We start from the raw sequence: 24,956 nt of genomic DNA on the forward strand, positions 1-24,956 counted from the left end.
GCTTCTGGGGATACCCAGATTGTGTTCTGAATGTCCTTCCGAGGAAAGTGTGTCCTCATAATCCTTACGTTGGCTGTGTTTGCACAGCTAAGAAATCTCACTCCATTATCATTACTTTCCGCGTGTAAGCTCTCTGTCCCCGCCATTCCATTGCAGATGGTCTTCCTATAGATTTGGCGTCCCCAACAATGAGCTACATATCACTTCCTGGTGTCTTCCTGATTACCCTTTCGTTTCATCCTCCGGAACCTCAGTTGGCGCATGTAGTGTAATTTTTCTTATATTTGCGAATCTACCTTTCAGTTTTAAAATAGCTATCTGTCATCAGTTCGTTGACAAGAAATTACTGCCACTGCTGTTCTGTTACTGTTGCGTTTCGTAACAGATTTCTTTCTATGAGACAGGTTGTTAGCAAAATGCCAATTCCCCAACCTAGAGGGCCAGGTCATAGAGTAAACAACGACAAAAGTGAAAGAGAGATTCAGGAGTGGGATTAAAATTAAATGTGCTACGATATCAGTGATGAGATTGGCTGTTGACATTGATATTCTCAATAAAAGTGAGGAAGAGTTACAGGACCTAATGAGAACATAGACTGGACTGAGAATAAACCAAGGGCAGATGAAAAAGTAAAATAACATATGACGGGTGAAGCACGTAGAATATAAGAAGCAGATTAATGCGGCAAAGAGGGTATTACTAGCTAAACACGCTCACAGGGGCCCAAATACTGACAAGGAGAGAGGAGATAGGATGTTAAGATATTCGTTAACCATCGGGTAATAACTTGTATTATACTAGAGGGAGCCATTGATGGCAAAAACAGTGGGGGAAGATACAGACACGTTTCGGTTATTTTGAGAAGCAGTATGTCCAGTGCTCACTTTATAGACTGTCACCAGATTGCAGTTCAGTTGAGATCAATATACTGCTGCTAAGGAGACGCAGTGTTTTGTTTTACTTTCATTTTTACTGAAAACACGATTAAGAACAGTGATGGCAACTGTTTTGCAATTTTCTCAAACCATTATCTATGGAAGGTCAACTGAAGTACTGTTACGTTTTATTAAGAGGAAGTAATTTCAGTACTTATCACATATTTTACCTGTTTCTAAACGTACCATTAGTGGTTTGATGTTTCTATGCCTTACTTCCTTTGTCATGTAACATATATGCCGCTAGCGTGGAATCAGAGCAATCAATTCTGGTTAAATGTAATACACTTTCAGAAAGAAATTGCTGTAGGATGTAACTAAGAACTGTTGTTCTAGTAGTCATCACTCAAAAGATTGGTGTGGTCATTTGTCCTCGCTAGCCTGTCTAGAGTAAGCCTCTTTTTTATTACGTATCTGCTAAACTCTACATCCATCTGAACCTTGCAAATGTCTTCAAACCATGTTCTCTCTCTACTATCAGCCTGTCAGTTCTTTTAGTGAAGTTGTGCCATAAAGCTCTTTTCTCTCCAGTTTCATTCAGTATCTCTTCATCAGCTAATGGATGTACTCATATTTATGTTTTATGTGTGTCTTACACATAAGACTACATTTCAAATAAATATACTAGAAAAGGCGTTCTAACATTTAACGTACACTGCTAATAAAATAAGTGATGCACCTAGAAGGGGAGCAGGAAAACAACTGAAATGTATGAACTGTAAAGGGTTGACACGGTATGTGATGGTACTGCAGTGGCTTCAATATCCAGTCAAATTTGCAAAGAACTTGACAGTATGAAACTAAATACCAGTATTAATGCTAAAAAAGAAAGCATGAAATTACGCTTACGGGATAAAGGACAGATATCTAAAGGCTATCAATTAAACTAAATACATACGTATTACAATCACGAACAACTTACAGTGGAACAATCAAATAGACAATGTGGGAAACGCGAAGTATCTGATCCATACCAGATAGGACTGCTAGAAGACATCGAAAAAGTTCAGAGAAGGGCAGCTCATTTTGTATTATCGCGAAGTATGGGAGAGAGGGTCACGGGAATGATACGCGACTCAGAAGGCAATCTTTAAAAAAAAGGGCGTTTTTTGTTGAGGGAAAATATTTTTACTAAATTTCAATCACCAGCTTTCTCCTCCAAATCAAAAAACATTTTGTTGACTACAACCTAAACAGGAAAAAATGATCCTCTTAATAAAATAAGAGAAATCAGGATTCCCACCGACAGATTTAAATGTTCGTTTTCCCGTGCACTATTCTAAATTGGACCGGTAGAAAAATAGTCTGCCAAGCACTTAAGTGTGAATTGTAGAGTAGTCATGTGGCTGTAGATAACGTTGCACCCCTTCTGGCCTGGAAGCATGAAATGATCCGGTTAGGAAGAGTGTCATAGACGTTATATTCTCTCCTGAGGAAAGCTACCCCCTCCCCCTCCACCCCACTGGCGTGACTAGTCCTTGATATCCGGGTATTGGCAATGGGACGCAGACGATGTCCGAGCTGGTCCATGGATGTTTTATGGAGATCTCGCTGGGAGTACCTCAGTATCACGCAAATAGTCCAAGAGAAATTGCCATCTGCAGAAGAGCATTCTCCTAACGGAAAATGGCACCGTAATAGTATCGCATGAGAGGAAACAAGGACGAAGGACGTCCATGACGTACCGTTATGGCGCCACAGTACCCTCAATCGCTACCAGTTGTGACCTGAACTCGTACCCGATTTCTCCCCATGCCAGGAATGACACTGCTACATCTCTCCGAAACATTGGAAAATGGGAAGCAAGGGATCTGCCCCGAGGTCCCCGCCTTACGAGCGATGGTTGTCATTCGGGACAGCGCAAAACCATGATTCATTGCTGAAAACAATGCGACGCTACTCATTCGTAGTACATGCTTCCAGGGCCATGTCAGCGCTCCTAACGCTGCCGCTTGTGCTGTGGTGTTAAAGGCATCCTACACATAGGACGAGAATTCCCTAGCCTTGCTGTTGGTTGGTTCAAATGGCTCTGAGCATTATGGGACTTAACATCTGAGGTCATCAGTCCCTTAGAACATAGAACTAACCTAAGGACATCACACACATCCATGCCCGAGGCAGGATTCGAGCCTGCGACCGTAGCGGTCCCGCGGTTCCAGACTGAAGCGCCTAGAACCGCTCAGGCACACCGGCCAGCTAGGCTGTTCGTAGTCGCCGGCCAATGGTGCGGTATGACACAGAATGGGGTGGAGAATCCACTACTTGTTCCTGAACGGTAAGCGTAAGAGTGAAGGGATTACGATGTGTTTGGTGCACAATAAGGTCGACCGGAACCGTGATGAGCACTCCTGTCCTCGTGTGTTTATGCAGTCCAGCATGGTGTTGCTGTCAAACCCGAATGCCTCACACATATGAACATTTTGCGATTCAACAAGCTGGCTAAAAGAGACCTATACACAATGAGGCCCATTTCAGATTCTGTCAGATGCTGATAACGCTGTCTCACATCAGTGCGTAGCAACCCCCTGTCCTTTACACCGATTGTTGAACATCTGACGCTATTCACGTCCCTTATACACGGGGTGGTCAAAAATATGAGGACATCAAAAACACATTACCGTGCCTAATACGATGTAGGAACACACATCGAACAGATGTGCAGAACTATAGACGTATATCTCTAACGTCGATCAGTTGTAGAATATTGGAACACGTATTATGTTCGAGTATAATGACTTTTCTGGAGACTAGAAATCTAGTCTTTAGGAATCAGCATGGGTTTCGAAAAAGACGATCGTGTGAAACCCAGCTAGCGCTATTCGTCCACGAGACTCAGAGGGCCATAGACACGGGTTACGAGGTAGATGCCGTGTTTCTTGACTTCCGCAAGGCGTTCGATACAGTTCCCCACAGTCGTTTAATGAACAAAGTAAGAGCATGTGGACTATCAGACCAATTGTGTGATTGGATTTAAGAGTTCCTAGATAACAGAACGCAGCATGTCATTCTCAATGGAGAGAAGTCTTCCGAAGTAAGAGTAATTTCAGGTGTTCCACAGGGGAAAGCCGTAAGACCGTTGCTGTTCTCAATATACATAAATGACCTTGTGGATAACATCGGAAGTTCACCGACGCTTTTTGCGGGTGGTATTGTAGTATATCGAGAGGTTGTAACAATGGAAAATTGTACTGAAATGCAGGAGGATTTGCAACGAATTGACGCATGGCGCAGGAATTGGCAATTGAACCTCAATGTAGACAAGTGTAATGTACTGCGAATACATAGAAAAAAAGATCCTTTATCATTTAGCTACAATGTAACAGGTCAGCAACTGGAAGCACTTAATTCCATAAATTACCTGGTAGTACGCATTAGGAGTGATTTAAAATAGAATCACAATATAAAATTAGTCTTCGGTAAAGCAGATGCCTGACTGAGATTTATTGGAAGAATCCTAAGGAAATGCAGTCCGCAAACAAAGGAAGTAGTTTACAGTACACTTGTTCGCCCACTGCTTGAATACTGCTCGGCAGTGTGGGATCCGTACCAGATAGGGTTGATAGAAGAGATAGAGAAGATCCAACGGAGAGCAGCGCGCTTCGTTACAGGACCATTTAGTAATCGTGAAAGCGTTACGGAGATGGTAGATAAACTCCAGTGGAAGACTCTGCAGGAGAGACGCTCAGTATCTCGGTACGGGCTTTTGTTGAAGTTTCGAGAACATACCTTCACCGAGGAGTCAAGCAGTATATAGCTCCCTCCTACGTGTATCTGGCGAAGAAACCATGAGGATAAAATCAGAGAGATTAGAGCCCACACAGAGGCATTCCGACAATCCTTCTTTCCACGAACAATACGAGACTGGAATAGAAGGGAGAACCGATAGAGGTACTCAAGGTACACTCCACCACACACCGTCAGGTGGCTTGCGGAGTATGGATGTAGATGTGGATGTAGAGGAAACCCGTTGTCGTTGAAAGCAGCTACCAGTCGTCTCGGGATGGATAAATACAGCTCCTACATGGTTTTCAACAGCACGTTATACCATGAGTCCTGTAAAATAGCGACAGGTTTAGGTAACGATGATGGACGAGGACAGCAATCACGCACCCTTCTCTCTAAAGTAGACCACAAAGGCTGAATAATACTGAGCTGCGGTAACGGTGGTGGCCATGGGAGCTGCCACAATTATTCGTCGCGCTCACAAAATCCTTCCTGAACGGTGAATCTGTTTGAACAGGGCTCCTGTCGGCATGGAACACAGCGTCATCATTACGGAACAAACATTGTACCATGAGCTGCACCTACTCAGAATTTTTTATTAGAATTCCAGGTCGCACTGCAGTTCCCTGCTTATGGAGCTCCCTTCGTGTTATTTTCTTGCTGACTGAGATTGTGAGTGCGACGTTCAGTTCTGAAATGACTTTTTCAGCTGTTGTCCTTTTCAATGATCGTCTGTCACGATCGCTCAACACACAGTTTCGTCTGCGTTTTGACTTACAGGATCATGTTTTTCCGCTTTCCCTGTATGCGGTATAGGTGCCTCTCGAAACACCAACCACTGTGGCTCTCTCGGTTACGGAAGCACGCACCATACGAACACCACGTTGCCCAAGTTTGGATTCACGTAGCTCCGACATATGCACTCACAAATACACAGAGCACTCTTCTGACCGCGACGTATTGAGGACACGGCACAGGCGCCGTTCTTGGTCAAAGACACCAGCACAGTCTGCAGACTTGTCTAGCATCTGAATTTATGGTCAAACATCCTTTTCTGGCGGTGTTTCTATATTTTTGGCCAACCCCTATATTTCCTACCAGGCCTGGTAACAACGCTAAGCACGCACAACACTAATGCATTCTGGTGGCTGGTGTGCCAGTCGCAGAGAATTGCACTTATAATCACTTACGTAGTGGACGATGACGTTAACGTGTTCTAAGTTACATTGACATCCGACAAACTCCTCTGTGCGCTTCACTGTTATTATCGGTTAGCCTGTGTCAGATGTTAACATATTCCTCTTTTTCAAAAACATTTTTCTTCGTATTACCAGTCTATATTTTATATTCTGTCAACATTAGATACTTTTCTGCCTCTATATCAAAACTAATCTGCTACTTTCAACGTCTAGCTCTCTAATCCCCATCATTTAATCCCTTCCTTTCCTCTCTTTTTATTACACTGTTGTTAACGTTCACCCTGTAACCTTTTTCTAAGCCACTGTTCAATTCTATCAACTGATCTTCCAGGTGATTTGCTGTCTCTGACAGAGTTAAACGTTACTCTTTAAAGTTTTTATTTCTTCTGCCAGAAGATTATTTCATTTTTTTTCAAATTTCTTCTTAGTTTCGTTTACAGTTCGCTCAATGTACAGTTTGAATGACGTGAGGAATTGCTTACAACAACGTGTCATTCCATTCTCAGTTAATATCTCCCTCTTTTGTTCTTAGGCATGCTTGAACTTTACCAAAAACTTGTGTTATACATATAAACTTTAAAAATTGCTTTTATATTTCTCTTCCTTAATTTAGGTATGAGGATTCCCGTTTTTCATCTTATGCATACTGCAATTAACAACTAATTAGGAACTGCATTGTTCGATTTCATCTGACCCTCTTAAATTTTGCTTTTGTTGATTTGGAAAGGTGTCATTCTAGCATAGTAAAATAAACCGCGTAGCTTTAAAAAAATTAGTGATGAAATCATTCCTAAAAATGTCTATGATGTAATGCAGCGGTGTATACTCCTATTTATCTGCAGATACTTTAATTTTGATTAGTAAGTAGTGCTATATTTACTCTTACTCTCCTTGCTGCCACATTCAAGACAGAGCGAGTATTATCCGCTAAATGTTCACTTTCCGAGTGGCGCATACTCATAAATACAGCTAAAATACGCCAGAAAGTAATCTTCCAATTATCTTTCACCGCTGTACAACGCTAAAATTACACATCGGTTAGGAATTTCGTAAGTTCCCTGGACCACTGTCACTGCTAGAGAGACTCCATATCTAAGAATCTTTTCTTTTCTTGGAAATGAGCTGGTAAACGTAATTTTCTTTTATCAATTAATAGCTTTCGTTCCTTCTCATAAGGAAACCGGACAAACAGAGAGAGAAAGATACAGTTTTTCTCTTTACACAGAACGCCCGCTAATTATGCTAATATACTGTAATGAAAAAGTGTATCATTAAGATTACAGCAATAGAAATACGTTTTATCGAGTTTATTGTAAATATGCTCCTCTAGGATAAGATATATGAAATACGGATTAAATAACCACTCTCACAACTTACGATGAAGGTAGCGCGAACATTGCGTTAATACTGCGTCGGGAACTTGGCCCCCATCTTCAGATTTGGCGGTATGAGGAATAAGTTGAGAACATTTGTGAGGGTGCACATCTGACATTTAACAACACACTGACTGACAAAAAACTTTAAGCACTGATAAGGTATGGCTGGATATCAGTGTAAGTTCGTGCACGTAAACACCATCAGAAGGTATGTAAATAATCAGAGTTGCAATTCCTGTAACAGGTAGAACGGGCACCAGAGTGCATTGGTACTGCTCATGTTTAGTGTAGGTACTAGGCCTGGGTTAGGGTATATAAGAGTTATGAACAATGTCAGATGTTGAGTGATCACTGTGAAGGACAAAGAGATGCAGCGAACTACGAGGGTAATCCCAAAAGTAAGGTCTCCTATTTTATGTAGGTACATAGATTTGTTTATTTCTACAATGGTTTACATCAGTTTACAGCTTGAACGTTTTGCCACTTTTTGACATAATCAGTATTTCTGTCGATGCATTTCTAGAGACGCTGTGGCAATTTTGTATGTCCATGTCATACCAGCTCGCGGCCATGCTGTTCAGAAAGTTAAGAACTGGCGTGATTGCCGGTCGGAGTGGACGAGCGGCTCTAGGCGCTACAGTCTGGAACCGCGCGACCGCTACGGTCGCAGGTTCGAATCCTGCCTCGGGCATGGATGTGTGTGCTGTCCTTAGGTTAGTTAGGTTTAAGTAGTTCTAAGTTCTAGGGGACTGATGACCTTAGAAGTTAAGTCCCATAGTGCTCAGAGCCATTTTGAACTGGCGTGATTGTTGCTTGGTCTCAGGTGTAAGTGGTATACCCAGGTTTCGTCACCCGTGACAATTGAGTCCAGGAAGTTCTCCCGTTCGGCTGCAAGGCGGTGAAGAAATGCGCGGGAAGCATCAACTCGTTGCCGCATGTGGTCCTCAGTCAGCATGCGTGGCACCAATCTTGCCCATACCTTCCTGGTTCAATGTTTCCGTTAAAATTCTGTGAGCGGTGCTTCGGGAAACCTCAGGAACCAACATGCAGAGATCATCCAGGGTGATCCGTCGATCTTCAAGCATGATTTTACTCAACCTTCAACACTGTCTCCTCAGAAATTGACGGTCTCCCGCTCCTTTGTTCGTCGTGAATTTCGGTCCGGCCAGCTGCAAACTCTCGTACCACTTCGAACAGTTTTGACTTCCATCACGACTCACCATACACTTCCGGTCAATTGGCGACGGATTTCAATTGGTCAGTGTCTTTGCGTTCAAAAACTGAATAACTACTCGCAATTCGCACTTGGCGGTAACATCCAACGGGAGCTCCATTCTCAACGGCTACCAAGCCAAGACTGGGCGCCTCAGCGCGGCGTTTGTATGTTTACACACAACGCGTGAATCACTCTTCATAACAATGTGACGAACTGCCACACAGAGTTCTGTACTTATAAAAAAAATAGGATACCTTACTTTTGAGATTACCCTCGTAGTATATGACGGCGTTATCAGCACCTGACAGTAAAAGCGGCCTCATTGTGTGCTTCCATTTTGTTGGATAGTCGAATCGTCCAATATCCAGATGTGTGGGGGATTCGCAAGTGAGACTGGCGCAATAGTGAACTGCATGGGAACGTGGGGGCAGGCATACTTGTCGTCAAAGTTCCCGTCGACTATGTCTGACCAACGTAAGGAAGGGTCGCTCTGTTGTGCAGTAAGCACACTGTAGCCTCTTCACATCTGCGCCCACCATCCGAGAACACGTCACGGACTCCCTGCAGCTTTCTGTGTCACTCCGCGCCATTGGCGGGAAACAATCAGCAGCCGGACTAGGGAATTACCGTCTCGTGGGTAGGCTGTCAAACAATACCACAATGCAATCGGCTTCGTTTGGAGTGGAGCTTATGACCAGGGAGCATGGACTGGTGATGAATGTCGTTGCATTGTGTTTAGCGATGAATCACGGTTCGGTTCTGCACTTCCGCGCATGACCATTATCGGCGAACACAGCGCGACCAGGGGAGGGGTCCCATTCCTCTGATGTTTTGGAGAGACACAGACCGCGTTGCTCCTAGTGTCATCGTTTGGGAAGCCATCGGGTATGTTTTCAGGCCGTGGCTGGCAGTAATTAAGGTAATTCTGACGGCACAACGATACGTCACTGTCCTGATGGTTCAAATGGATCTGAGCACTATGGGACTTAACATTTGAGGTCATCAGTCCCCTAGTACTTAGGACTACTTAAACCTAACTAACCTAAAGACATCACACACATCCATGCCCGAGGCAGGATTCGAACCTGCGACCATAGCAGTCGCGCGGTTCCGGACTGAAGCGCCTAGAACCGCTCGGCCACCACGGCCGGCCACTGTCGTGAGACCCAAAGTGTTACTTCTAATGCAATAGTATCGTGGTGCCATTGACGATGCTCGTCCAACATGGTACGTGTCCCTATGAGAGGACTGTATGATGTTGAGGTGCTCCAGTGGCCAGCAAGATCCCAATAACCCCGATAAACGGCTTTAGGCACCATTTCCAACCGAATCAATATGTGCATGTATCCAGGTCAGAGGGGGTGCAACGTCATAGTTTGTTATCATTGAAATAACGTCACACAGCCTCTCAACCTATGAGGTTTCATTTTGTTTTACCGTCTCCGTCTTGTCGCTTCACTTTTTTGTCACGCAGTGCAATATCCAATGGTATCACTCATTATTTTTCTTATCATGACCTACTATATGTGGCATTACCTAAAGAAAGAGGCTGGGGTTCATATAGTGCTTGTCGAATTACTAATAATACCCAATGATTGGTCTGCATCACCGTTATTAACAATAGCTACAGTCACTATCCTGTGCATCGAAAATTGTGCCAGAACGTAGAAATAACTGAACTGAACCTCTCATATTACCTATTTATTCAGTTGTCTTACCTGTAAACTGCTACTCATATATTATTACGACTCTCGAAAGCAATCTTCAGAGGCAGCCACTCGATACCCACTCTTCTAGACTTTTCAGTGCATTATGGTTTTCAGCGTAGGTCCGTATGTTGTCCCGTACGTTTCCAAATGTCATCCACCCATCTTACATTAGGACGTTGTCTGGACGTTTCCTTATCTCTTCGATTCCATCAGAGAAGTTCACTGGATCATCCATCATCCGTATTTTTGTTACATCATCGCTAAATCTTCTACACCGTTCCATTGCCTAGTTCATTTACCCGTCTTCTCTTCCCTACTAGTAAATCCCAACATGCATCTACCCATTAATTGGCGAGCAACTCAAAGATTTTGAATAAACACCTTTGTCTCACTCCCCATTAATCAAAACTCGTAATACACACTGGTTATAAAATTTCCTTTTTAGAAACACAATTTGATTTAAGGAAAGCCCTCCAAGTCCCTTTCACCGTCCTATTCGACCCTTTTGCCGCTCGTCGTATTCAGCTGCAGTAAATAATAATAACAATAAAACCTCATCATACTTCCATTATTGCTAATATACTTCCATTATTACGTTTTTACGTCAGTTTTTAAGCATATTTGAGCCAATGTAGGCGGAAAGTTCAGACTCTGCGTTTCAGGATTTTCGTTGTTACTGGTGTTAGTGTCATCACTTACCGTTAGGTGCCGGTACTGGTACGGCAACGTAAAAGTGTTGAAACACAAACATCAGTGTGCGTTACATTTGCAGTCAACATGGGTGTGAACAAGATGAGCAGGGCTTTAATCGTAAAGCTGTTTTACCAAAACAACAGCAGCGGTGCTGTTGCTCTTCGCGAATATCGACGCATAAACCCTTTCAGATCTGATTTTTGTCTGCAGAAAGGAAAATTTTTCTTTATTTTCTAATGCTCTTAGGTGATCTTTCAATGAATTTAGATGCAAGATCTATACAAATATATCTACCCGTTTCCAATATGCGTTTTGTACACTTGGCTTCTTTTATGGGCTAAAATGATTCATTATTGTAATAAATACATTGATAATTCCATAGTTACCACGTAAAAAATGGTATTCAATTATATATTGGAGTATAACTAACTAACAACTTCCGTGAATTCTGGTGGTCACAAGTTGCTGCTCACTGCTACGTTCATTTGTTGATATTTTCACAGTGATGCTCAACAGGTGGCAGCACTTGTGCATGTTGAAAAGACTGAACATTCGCAGATGTGTACGTAAGCTTTCCATTGAGGAAAAAGATTTCTGTTACAGCTAATAGACTCTAAACGTAAATGTACACATTTGTAACCAGTGTGTCTGGAACGGTTAAAGGAATACAAAGATATCTTCTTTCCGCACTGAGGTTGAAGAACACGATTCCAAAGTTTGAATTAACTGATGATTTTGGAATTGCTCCTAGGAGAGGACGACTGCTAATTTCCCCACAAACTGTTGAAGCAGTTACCGTTTCCATGACTGGGAATGCTGGGCGCAGTGTGCGATCTTCATGCACTGCAGAAGCTGTGTCAATACAGCTGAAAATTCCATGATCCACCGTTGGAAAAGTGCTGCAAACTGTTGTGAAATGGTATTCGTACAAACTTCCAGGCTGTTGTGAATGCAGATGGTCTTTACATTGAGCAAAGTCTGTAGCCTCGAATTTAAAGATGGTAGGCAATTAACAAATTTTACATACTCATCTGGAAATTAAAATGCCTTTCTTTCAACGGTTTATTCGTTATTTCGCTTCCGTATGTCTTGTAAATGTTTCCAAGAAGTCTCATTGTCCCACAGGCCCTCACAGCTATCGAAAGTATAATTGTGACCACATTGTACATACAGAAAGTACAGTATCGTTACCAAGAGGGAAGTAGTGCAAATGTGTCACATTAACACGTTCTCCTTCTTTCTCGCAGTTTGTGGATCTCAAAATTTCCTTTAGTGCTGGTGAGAATAATGTCGGTTTGGAGTCTTTTTGGCTGACTTCTTGGTTAAGACAAATGGAAATAGTAGGACTGATTTTTACACACACACACACACACACACACACACACACTTACACACACACACACACATGTGATTTATATATATATATGTTTGTGCGTGTGTGTGTGTGTGTGTAAAAATCTGTCCTACTATTTCCATTTGTCTTAACCAAGAAGTCATTTTAAGTTCTACAGTATACTAACGTAGTATTCTACAGTATATTAACGTGGAATATCGAAAGAATGCCTTGTTTCATATCATCTGTTAGTGACGACTTTTCGTTGACAATTTGCAGGTAGTCTATAGTGATGCATTAATTAAGAAATTCTCTCGTTCACTTACCTCAGAAATATCCAGTTTTTTGACCATACTTTGAACGAATGTTTGCATATTTCGAATAGAAGTCTGATGGGCTTTTAGTTTATATTGCTGTATTAGGTCCCGAGTTCGAGTCTCGGTCCGGCACACAGTCTTAAGCGGCCAGAAAGTTTCATATCAGCACACATTCCGCTGCAGAGTGAAAATTTCATTCTGGTATATTACTAATAGTTTGTTCTAAGCCGTCCGTCTCAAGCGCAAGCATCTATCAAAGCATCAATCAAAGCGCTTCAAACTCTTGTGTCAATACTGTAGAATGAAATAGAAGCATCGTATCTGTTACATGATTTTGACAGAATGTTCTGTTTTATTGCTTATGATCTGAAGCTGCAGAAACTGGACTCAAATTTCGGAAAAAGGACACTATACTCCGCAAACTACCGTGTGATGTGTAGCGGAAGGTACTTTGTGTACCACTATCACTTCCTCCCTTTCCTTTTCAGGTTCCGTACAGTGCGCCTGAAGAGCGATTGCCGATAAGCCTACTTTTGCCCAGCGTAACGCAACAACTCGACGTGGCATTGACTCAATAAGACGTTGGAAATCCCCTGCAGAAATATTGAGCCATGCTGCGTCTGTAGCTGTCCGTAATTGCTACAGTGTTGCCGGTGCAGGATTTTTTGTAGGAAGTAACCTCTCGATAATGTTCGATGGAAATTCATGTCGGGCAATCTGGGAGGCCAAATCAGTCTCGAATTGTCCAGAATGTTGTCCAATACAATCGCGAACAACTGTGACCCGGTGGTATGGCGCATTGTCAACCTTAAAAATTCCATTGTTGTTCGCGAACAAGAAGTCCATGAATGGCTGCATGTTGTTTCCAAATAGCCGAACATTACTATTTCCAGTCAACGATCGGTTCAATTGGAACAGAGGACCACAGCAGCCCACACAATTATTACCGAGCGAGGTGGCGCAGTGGTTAGCACACTGGACTCGCGTTCGGGAGGACGACGGTTCAATCCCGCGTTCGGCTATCCTGATTTAGGTTTTACGTGATTTCCCTAAATCGCTCGAGGCAAATGCCAGGATGGTTCCTTTGGAAGGGCACGGCCGACTTCCTTCCCCATCCGTACCTAACCCAATGAGACCGATGACCTCGCTGTTTGGTCTCTTCCCCCAAATAACCTAACCCCAACCCACACAATTATTGAGCCACCACCAGCTTTAACAGTGCCTTGTTGATACCCTAGGTCATGGGCTTCGGGAGGGGAGGGGAGGGGAGGGGAGGGAGGGCCTCTGAGTCGCACTCGAATCCTACCATCAACTTTTACCAACCGAAACCGGGACTCACCTGACGAGGACACTGTTTTCCAGTCGTCTATGGTCACGAGCACCATAGAGGCGCTACAGGTGATATAATGCTGTTTGCAAAGGCACTCGCGCCGGTCTTCACCTGCCACGGTGCACCGTGCCGCATTTTCCTAACAGATACGTTCGTCTTACGTTCCACATTGATTTCTGCTTTTACCTCACGCAGTGTTGTTTGCCTGTTAACACTGACAACTCTACACAAACGCCGCTGCTGTCGGTCGTTAAGTGAAGGCCGTCGGCCACTGCATTGTCTGTGGTGGGAGGTAGTGCCTGAAATGTGGTACTCTCGGCACACTCTTGAAACTACGGATCTCCGAGTACTGAATTTCCTTTTGATTTCCGAATTAAGATGTCCCATGCGTCTAGCTCCAACTACCATGCCGCGTTCAAAGATTGTTCATTCCCGTCGTGCGGATATAATCACGTCGGAAAGCTTTTCATGTGAATCACCTGAGTACAAATGACAGCTCTGCAAACCCACTACTCTTTTACACCTTGTGAAGGCGTTATACCACTATCTGCATATTTCCATACCGCTATTGCGTGACTTTTGTCATCTCAGTGTATGTTGGTTGAACCTTCTTGGAATTTTAAATGTGAACCGCAGCGGGATGCACAACGTCTCTCTTCTGACGTCTGCCACCGGTGTTGGCTGAGCATGTTCGTGACGCTTTCGCGCAAACTAAACGAACCTGAGACGAAATGCACTGATCTCGTTTAGACCTTCTGTGTTTCCTCCATCAGTCCCATCTGGTCAGCGTCCCAGACCGACGAGTGATAAGGATAGGACGTGAGAGAGTTTTGTAAGCTATACGCTTCATGGGTGGCCTACACTCTCAGTCGAGTCTTAAAATGAATCTCAGTCTGACATCTGCCTTTTCCACGATTCTTTTCATGTGGTCGTTACACTCAAAATCGCTCCTTACACATATTTCCAGATATTCAATGCATGTCACTGCTTGCAGTGATTTTTTGGCAACCCTGTAATCAAAAATAACTTGTCTTACCGTGCAGTTATGTGCAATACATCACATCTGCTTATTTTGAGGGTCAACTGCTAAACTCTACACCAACCACCAATCCTCAGCGCTGTCCCGGTACTTCTTTACAATTATCTAATGCTGTGACATTTCTATATACGTACAAAATGCAATGTCCTGACTGACTCACTCACTCATTCAATCATCTTCTCCCACCCTAAACCACTAAGGATAGAAAACTGAAATTTACAAAGGGTGTTCATCTTATACTGAAAGCGTCGTTTAAGAAGAGATTTTCCCATATCCCATCCCTAAGACGGTACAATAGGAGATGAAAGGTTTTTTGAAGATATGTCGCTATTAAGGAAATTTTGGAGCTAGAACCTTTGTAGAAATTTAACCCTCATGAGCTCCAATAGTAGGTGAAACTTTTTAAAAATAAACTGTTATTAAGGAACTACTATAGCTTTTTTAGAGCTACGTCTATGAAATTTGGTATTTGACTTCTCAGCTACTAATTAAATAATATGCTATATATAAATTCAATTTAGAGAGCGGAGAAAGGAAAGGAAAGGTAAGGGACTTGTGCTGTCAGCAGCATCGGAACTTGAGCGGAATCTGCGGCGACGAGTGAAAATGTGTTGAGGGCCAACTGCCAAACTCTACAACAAGAGCAGATCCTCAACAGGTGTCCCGATACTTCATAAAAATAATACGTGTTCAGTATATTTGGAAACTCAGTCCCTAAGGGGATGAAACGTTTTATGGAAATATTTCATAGTGAAAGTATTTTTAAAGCTAAATCTACGAAAATTTGAATTTTGCTTCTCGCTTGGAAATAAAAAAATACGTGTTTTAGTGTTTTGGAAATTCAACCCATAAGGAGGTGGAATAGAGCTTGACTGATTCACTGACTCATCACCGCCGAGCCCAAACTGCTAAGAATAAAGACTTGGTAACTGGGGAGGGTGTTCACCTTATATTGAAAATATCGTTTAGTAAGGGATTCTTCGAAACTGCGTCCCTAAGGGAAGTGAAGTAGGAGATGAAAGGTTTGTTCAAAATATGGCGCTATTAAGGCAATTTTCAAGCTAGAACTATGAAACTTCGTATTAGTTTCTCGGTCGGAAATAGAAAAAAAAACATGTTTCAGTAAATTTGGAAATTCGACTTCTAAAGGGTGGAATAGTACGTGAAAGTTTATTTTGTAAGTAAATCACTATTAAAGTACTACTACAGAAATTTTAAAGCTACATCTATCAAAATTGGCATTTGAATTCTCGGTTAGAAGTAAAAAAAAAAAAAAAAAAAAAAAAAAAAAAAAAAAAAAAAAAAAAAAACGCGTTTCAGTGTTTTTGGGAATTCAGACCAGAAGGGAGTGGAATAGAGGATGGAAATTTTTATGGAGATATTTAATTACTAAAGTATTTTTGACAATAAAGCTCTGAAAATTTGACTCTGGATTTTCGGTTGGAAATAAAAGGAAGTATACGTTCAGTGTTTTTTGAAAATTCAACCCCTAAGGGGGTTAAATATGGAATGAAAATTTTTATGAAAATATTTCGTCATTTTTAAACACATTTACAGCAAAATCTAGAGAAACTGGTACTTGTCTTCTAAAACAACATGTGGTAATGGATGAAAGTTTTTATGGAAATATGACCAAAAGAACTGAAAAGACAGGATTAACAAGGAACTCCGACTCCAGCTGCCAGAAGCGCTTTTTTGTCAGAAGTGCAGTGGGAAAAGACCATGTTTCTATGGCCATAGTTAGCGTGAAAAGTTTAAAAGACGTGGCAATTTTTGAATAGTGTAAAAATTCGAATAAAAGAATGAGTGCAGACTTTAAAATCTACGCGAGCCAAGTAGCGTGCCCTAAGCTACTTTTTATGTAAAACAGCACCATCCACGAACAGACTCAAGAAGCTTCCGACGATATCTGGGAGGTCATTTATACTTAATCAGTAGTGGCTCGAAAGCTAGCATCATGTTTTTCCCAAAATTTGGCCGCGTAAAATTAGGGTGCGTCTTATTTGTACACTCCTACTAGATCTCATATCGTAGACTCTGTAACTGTAGCGTTTGTTTGTTAGTTCTAAACGGAGCAACACTATTAGTTAGGAAATTAAGCATTGTACATGAGATGACAATGCAACCGTCTTTGACTGGTGACAAATCCGTGTTGGCTGTTACCATGCTCACTGTTTCGTTATTCCAAACGACAGGAGAGGCAAACATTTTAACCGAATGTAAATTTCAATTTTCACCGATGAGTAGTAACGTCGCAAGAAAATTATCTACAAACTTTGGAATTCGGGGCAGTTATGATGCAAATTTCAATCTTGCTGTTATTACCGGAAGATTTTTTCACTTTGCGGGGGAGTGTGCAGTGAAATGAAACTTCCAGGCAGTTTAAGGTACGAGACGAGGTACTGGCGGAAATAAAGCTGTATGGACGGGTCGTGAGTTGTGTTTACAGTAAATCTTTATACAAAGAGTACATTCAGTAAAGAGGCTGTGAAAATGTATGTTGTGGACAAAAAATATAATGTACAGCGTTGTATGTTATCGGAGAAGAAGCTTCAAACTGCCATTTCCTCGAGGGAAGTTGGACATTTCAGAAGATGGAAAATATCTTGTACAAGTTACAAAGGAACTAAGGGGTCTTAAGACACAGGATGTAGTTAACGGCTTTGGAAATTACAAATACTCTGAACCTACTACACAAGATGATTTCTGCACGTGGTATCCCTGGTTTAGATATTCAGGTACTGAACTGAAGATCAGCAATTCGGAAGAAATTGAGTCTTCAGTATGATTAATAAAAAACGGCGCTCTTGGGAGCCAAATCTGACTAGCACCTCATTGAATGTTGAATATATTACACCAAATGATCAAGAATTACTAAGCTGTAGCACGAACAAAATTGTGATTTAATATGAATTCGAAAAACCCACAGTGACTTAATCTTTCATCGCCCAAAATCAAAGGGATGAGCCTAGTGACTGAACATCCTCACCGATAATATTGTAGTGCCATCTTTGTCAAGCCTCACATTGAGATTCTCTTCATGGGAATATCACTGAAGGTCGATACTGAAATTCCCACACTACAGCTGAGTAATTATTATGAAACATCTCTCTATGAGCCTCCGGCATTAAATTTAGATTTGCGGCACTTAGCAACTTCTGGCATCAACATACCAAGTTTGTGGCTGGCGACTTTGATAACCACAATATTATGTGGGGCTACTCTAATACCGACAAAAGTTGAAAACCTGTGGCAAAGTGGGCAGTTTCATATGATCTCAGCCTAGTACATAATACCAAAATTCCAGCATCTTTCAATAGTACAAGATTGAGTCGCGGTTCTAATCCAGATCTCATCTTCACGAGCGAACAAATATCTCCGTTATCAAATACATAAGTAGGACACGCAAACCCCGCATGTAACACCGTCCTTTTATGTGCCAGATATAATCTACAATCCGACCTCAGACAGTTCCTTTTCGAAGGAGGTACAATTTTAAGAAAGCTGGCTGGGAGAAGTTCTGCTCTGTTGCGGACGAGAGCACTCTTAGTATAAATCCAGTTCCAGAATCGTACGACGAGTTCGTAAACGTTGCAAAGGATTGCTCCCAATCTCAGTCCCACGAGGTTGAAAACAACAATGCATAAAGAAGCAAAGGAGCGTTTGGGAAACTATCTTGATCTCTTCGATAATGATCTTTGGACTGAAGAGATCTTGCAGGCCGGAGAAGATCTGTTGACAACGATATTCAAAAACAAGGAAGATGTCTCGTGTAAACTGATGTAGATAGATAGAGCAAAGGTAGCCACAAAGCCCGGAGGCTTCTAAAGCGTCTGAGCTGCGACCCAACACCTACAAAGAAACATGTAAATGTATAATAGCTAACCAGATTACTGGCAGCTTGCAAATAACGGTAAACCGGACAATCCTATACGTAAGTCACATTACAAAACTCTGTAGAGAGAGGAACTGGAGCCTAGTGAACTTTATCATCCTTTTTTCATGCAAGAACTAAATGCAGCCGCAAACAGTTGTAAGCTTGGCAAAGCAGCAATGGCAGATGACGTCAAGATGGAGCAGATGAAAAAAAAAAGAAGAAAAAGGTTCAAATGGCTCTGAGCACTATGGGACTCAACTTGTGAGGTCATCAGTCCCCTAGAACTTAGAACCTAAGGACATCACACACATCCATGACCGAGGCAGAATTCGAACCTGCGACTGTAGCGGTCTCGCGGTTCCAGACTATAGCGCCTAGAACCGCACGGCCACTCTGGCCGGCGCAGATGAAACAATACGGTGACGAAGCGAGAGAATGGATTTTGGTACTTTTCAACAACTGCATAAGGATCTGCAATTTTCCCAGAAACTGAAGAAAATCTCGTGCAATTTGTATCTTAAAACCTGGAAAATTGTCAGTTCAGTCAGAAAGATTCAGGCCAGTATCCTTGTTGTGCCATCTGATCAAAATTTTTGAGCGAATGTTGCTCAATCGTTTCTTTCATGTCGTAGAACCAGTTCTAAGTATTTCAAGGACAAGCAGGTATCAGGCCAGGAAAAAAAGCTGTACATCTCACGTCCTCAATCTCATGCAATTAATTGAGAATGGCTTTTATACCCGGAAAATTACAGGAGTAGGTTTTATCGATCTGACGGCTGCTTCTGACACTGTCAGTCACCATGCACTGTCGCAGATAATCCACGAAATAACAAAATATTATAGATTCACCAAACATTCTCAAAGTTTACTACAAAACTATGTGGATTTCCAGTCTCGGCGTAAGCGATGGAGTTGTCAAAGAAATGGCTTGCAACAATGAAGTGTCCTTTCATCATTGTAATTAAACGTCTATACCAATGATCAACCACTTCCGGCAAACACAAGCAGTTTTCCTTATGCCGATGATCTGGCATTAGCGAGTCGATGGTAATCTTTTGGACACGTCGAAATCCACCTGTCGGAGACATTGAGAGAGTTGAGTGTCTATTACTCCAAAAATCAACTTCGCTCAAAGCCACCTGATATGCAGCTATGTGCTTTTCATCGTAAGCACAATCAGACAAATTGCAAACTTAACACGACATGACAAGGGATACAATTAGTAAATACGGCCCATCAAAATTAGCTGGGAGTCACTCTGGATCGTACTCCGACGTACAAGCAGCACTTCGAGAATATGAGAATGAAGGTGGAAGCCAGAAATAACATCCTCCGCAATATCACGTGTAATACGTGGGGCTCTCGACCACAAACTCTGAGAACGACGGCACTAGGAGCATGCCACAGCGCTGCAGAGCGTGCGTGCCTAGTTTGATAGAAATTTGCCCGAGCACAAAATTGACAAGGCACTCATTGAAAGGTTGTTATAGGTTGTTTAGCCCCTAAGCCACTGGTAAAAAACTGTATCAGCTTACAAGCATAGGGCCATTATATATTTGTCTTGAAGTTGGTGCCCCAATACAAAGAGAACAAATCAGGCTTATCAAGAAAACCATCCATTACATGGACACATTCCAGCAGCTCCGAGGTTGAAGTCCAAAAGAAGTTTCATCAAGACCACTTCAGTGTTGCAGACAACAGCTGCTGCAGCAAGGAAACAACTGTGGATTTCTCGACTTGAGAATAGCTCTACCTGACCCACCTCTTTGGAAACCCTTCCACCTTAACATAAAACAGAGTTGGATCGTGTGGAGGGCACTCAGCCATCTTCGATCTGGAGCTCGAAGATCCAGGCGTAATCTCTGGAAATGGCACTTCCGTGTGGATACAACCAAGTGAGACTGCGGAGAAGAAGGCACCATTGGACACCTACTGGTCTGTCAGCTAAGCAGTGCATCTTGCATAGAATATATTTGCTCGTGACTCCGAGCGCGTTTGATGCTGAAAGATTTTGGGCAGTGGTAACATCGATTAACAATTCTTTCTCTCTTTTGTTTTTAATGCTAATTACCATGTATTGTATTTGCTTTTGACTCGAATAAATAATTGTGCCACAGAATACTGTGTGAACACCGGTTGCTGCAGCTGCTAGATGCATAGAATAGGCTTCTATCCGATGAAGAACTTCAGTAGCAGAAATACTGGCGGATTTTACGGAAAAATTCGTCATCTTCCAGAGGCACGTAATCCAAATGCGGCAACAACACACTCGTCCTCTAAACCAGCTCGACAACGCTGACGAAACGCCCATTTTTAAAGACCGTCGCCGAATGTACTATTCTGATTGACATTTAGAAGAATAACATACACCTATTCCAAGTGGTAAGGTTAAAAAGCCACCAATCAGCTTAATGTGTCAGTGGATTCTCTCTTCATAGTGGACACTATTACCAGATTCTGTTATCAAAAGCTTGAAGAAGCGTTATATATCCAGAGACCTGGATGATTGGAGAATATGAAAATACTGACAGTGATGATACCCATAGCGTTAATGAAGTGAAGTGTACAGAGATATCAGTGAATACTGTTGATAGAAGGGTGGCATTTCTCTGCATTACAGCATACAAAATGACCATATTGTGAAGAGTTTTTGTAAATGGGCAATGCGACAAACACGTTAACAAATTCTTCCTTCTTGGTGGAAAAACTTCATAATCACAAATAAAAAAGTACAGTTTTGGAATGTCCTACACCATTAACTTAATCGACTTTCAGCTTACAAGGCCATCATCAGACTTCAGCTGACCATCATCGTCAAAAAGATGACTTTTACTCATGTTTGTACCTCGTTCTCGATGAGTAATATATTTTTCAATATTGTTCGTGGATACTGAATCAACGCTTACTACGATAATCAGTTAAAGTCTGATGATTGCACTGTAACATAAATTAATACTATATAATATTCACAATTTTGTGGTTTTCATTTATAATTAATTTGTCATGCATTCTTCTCCTCAAAGCTTCTCTCTTTTTTCCCTCTTAAATTAAGGGTGCTGCTTACTCTCGGGTCACTGTGGACAGTAATGGTGCTATAACAATCCTTGGGTGTAGGCAAGAAGTGACTATTACGGCTGGAGATTTCTCTTCGTTAAGACTTACGTGCTGTTGCTGTAGTTGTTTTGATTTCTCTGGTATGTGACGATTAATCGTAGGCTGTTGTGTTGCAGTTGATGCGCATGCCGATGCCGTCCGCGTCGGATCTGGTGTCCATGATGCAGGCCGGCGCTAGCCTCTTCCAGGGGGCGCCCAACCTCTTCCAGGGCGCTCCAAACCTATTCCAGGGGCTGCCGTCGCTGCCTGGGTTGCCTGGAGGAAGTTCCGCCTAGTGTAGCTGAGAACTTCGTCCGTTGTTCGTCCGTTTGTTATACGAACAAAGACAACAATGGATTCCAACTGCAAATGACACAATGACACTTGCTGATTCTAAATACTGATAAAATGGTTTCCGAAACTGCTGTGATGGACAGTGGTAGTCTCTATAACGTAATTGTAACTGTAGCTTAAGCGTTCCAGTACAGTATTGTCTCATCGCTGCAAATGTATACAGTACAATGGATTATTCCTCCTTCTGTATATATCACTTGTCTCTGAATAAATCATTTAAATGATTTCCTTTTATGCTCATTTTTTCCGTTACTGATTTTCACGGTGTTTCTTTTTTTTAAAATTTTCCCTTGAAGTAAAATAGTTTTACATGTTTATTATTCTTACTTTTGGTTTCTTGAGAACTTCAGCGATATTTCCAAAAATAAATTAATATTTCCGTTTGTAATTCGTCTGGGCTTTAATGAATAGGAAATATGTTAATTTCAGCATGTCAGAGCCAAATGTACATAATCCAAAGTAGAGCATGTCTGCTCAGGTATCTACGTTATAGAGCAGAAATGGCACTAATAATTATAGGTTTCAATTGAATGTTATTCAGCATACTATGAATCGTAATTGTAACAAAGAGGGCTGTGCAGTTGGATGGTATGAGTGGAAGGTAATAGAGATCTGGTACGGATTCACTCGTCAAGGGATGTAATACACATCACATAGATGCGACCGAATCGTTTGTTGTGGAGTTACGTATCCAGGCCATTCATTACGTTCGTTTTATAGTGTGTAATCAATGAAATACTTCTTGAGATTTTGATAATGGTCGAGACTGAAAGAAATACATAAGGACAAATTTTATGAAGAACATTCCTAACTAAATAAAAGCTAATGGAAGACACGAATCAAACATGAATCTTCACCTTTCGCAGGTAAAGTTCTTGTACCATTCAGTCATGCTTAATAGTAAGCTACTTTACGAACCTTCCCACTTCTTGCTGGAATAATACATGCTGAAGAAAGAATGTAGTGGGAATGAGTTAACTGAGACACTACTTCTGCATTTGATTTTTTAAAGAAACCGTATTACATACTACGAAATGATGTATTGTCATTCTTCATTTACCGTTAGCAAGTGCCAATTAGCCGCAAAAATGTATGCTTTCACTTGGAAATAGGTTTGCTGGAGCTATGTAAAGGAAAATGCAACATGAACATTAATTATGTTGTGTATTAATTTCAATTCAATTTCTTTTGTTTTAACATCTTGCTTCTACGTCCACAGTGTTGCGTTCACTGTACCTGTTTCTCATTTTCCTTGAATTTCGTTTTACTTATAAACCTGTCTTCCATTTAAATTTTCATCTGTGTTATTTTTTCATAGTGCAGTAGATAGTTTGGTTAGACTTTAAATGTTTCTATTACGATTACTGTGCAAAAAAAAATTCCACATCTAGTAACGAAAAGGCATTTTTAACACCATTGCACAAATATAGATTATTTCGTCTCTTTTTTTTTTTAACCGATAGATCGGAATTTTCAGATGATTAAGTATTATAATACATACATATCATTAAATTCATATTCATATAAATTCCGATTGGGAAAAGAATGATAGAAAGAAAAATGAAAGAAATGAAAAAATTCATACGGTGATTAAAATGATGTGACAAAGGAACAGCAATAAAAATTGTATTTAAATCAATTAACTGAATAGAAATGATGATCAAAGTCATTTCTGTAAAGATTAAAAAAAATAACTTACTGCACATGATGAGATTCGTACCCACAACCTTCTGCATGCGAACCTGTTATCCTACCCATTACACGACACAACAAGACTATACTATGTAAACTGTTTAACGCTATTGAGTAACACACAAAATTCCGAACAGTTTTCGTAAATTACTCAAAAACGAAGACCCACCAGGATGAATCTGGGATCTAATCTACATCACCGTATAGACAGTTTCAAAAAATCGATCGCACTGCTGGGGACCTCTCCTTCTCAGTTGAAAGATCTTGGGGTTAAAAAGTTCACCTCTCAGTCTCGTAAGTGCAAAGTGGTATTACAAATCGACTGTGAACTTTCATTTTCAAGACATATGAGGTTTGATTAGTATTTACTACAATTGACAGGTCTCTTAAAAACAGCGATTACCTTCTTCACAACTTACAGATGTGGAGAAAGACTTTCAAGTACGGTAGCAATGGGAACCAAAGCGAGGAACCAAATGAATTTGCAACATAACTTAGACCGTGCATTGTCTGACACCAGACCAAATATAAATAAGAGTTAAGTAGGACTGATCTCCTCTTTGACTTAATATTTGTTGACTTAGCAAAAACAAAACTTAAAAAACCTTGAGATTTATTTGATTTTTAAATATTTCTTATAAGCACTACAAAAAGAGAAGTGTTGGTGTTTGTTTTCCTTTTTAATGTTTAGTTAGTTGTAGGGGGGTGGGTGGAGGAGACTATTAGCTGATATCTGATTTAGTTCATGGGTTAATGATCTCAGAAAGATTGAGAACCATTGTGGTAGGCAAGTGTTTGTTACACGCGTATGCTAAGGGGCCAATACTGACACTGTCTGGCGACATCTCGGGCTGCATATGTACCGATCTCATTACTAATTGGTAACCTACATAAATTATTATATTACTAGCCATAGTAAGAATACAACAAGTTGGCCACCGGACCCCAAGCACTGATAGTTATAAGGTCGGCCCATTGCGAACGCTGCGTATTGATTTTAGTCTGTTTCTGATTGCTGCCAACCTCAGTGATGTAACAACATTGTGACACTATAGTTATGTTGGTTTCAT

The 24,956-nt window shown here is 41.4% G+C and overlaps 1 protein-coding gene across 1 annotated transcript in view; it reads left to right on the forward strand.

Annotated features, from left to right (window-relative positions):
• Positions 1-22,425, forward strand: part of LOC124802441 — a 96,044-nt gene extending 73,619 nt beyond the window's left edge. The window contains exon 6 of the mRNA XM_047263228.1: positions 21,978-22,425. Coding sequence (XP_047119184.1) covers positions 21,978-22,136 — 159 coding nt within the window. The 3' untranslated portion in view covers positions 22,137-22,425. The remainder of the gene's footprint in view (positions 1-21,977) is intronic.
• Positions 22,426-24,956: the final 2,531 nt, after the last annotated feature.

The sequence above is a fragment of the Schistocerca piceifrons genome, chromosome 1 (genome assembly GCF_021461385.2).
Source record: "Schistocerca piceifrons isolate TAMUIC-IGC-003096 chromosome 1, iqSchPice1.1, whole genome shotgun sequence".
Classification (NCBI taxonomy): domain Eukaryota; kingdom Metazoa; phylum Arthropoda; class Insecta; order Orthoptera; family Acrididae; genus Schistocerca; species Schistocerca piceifrons.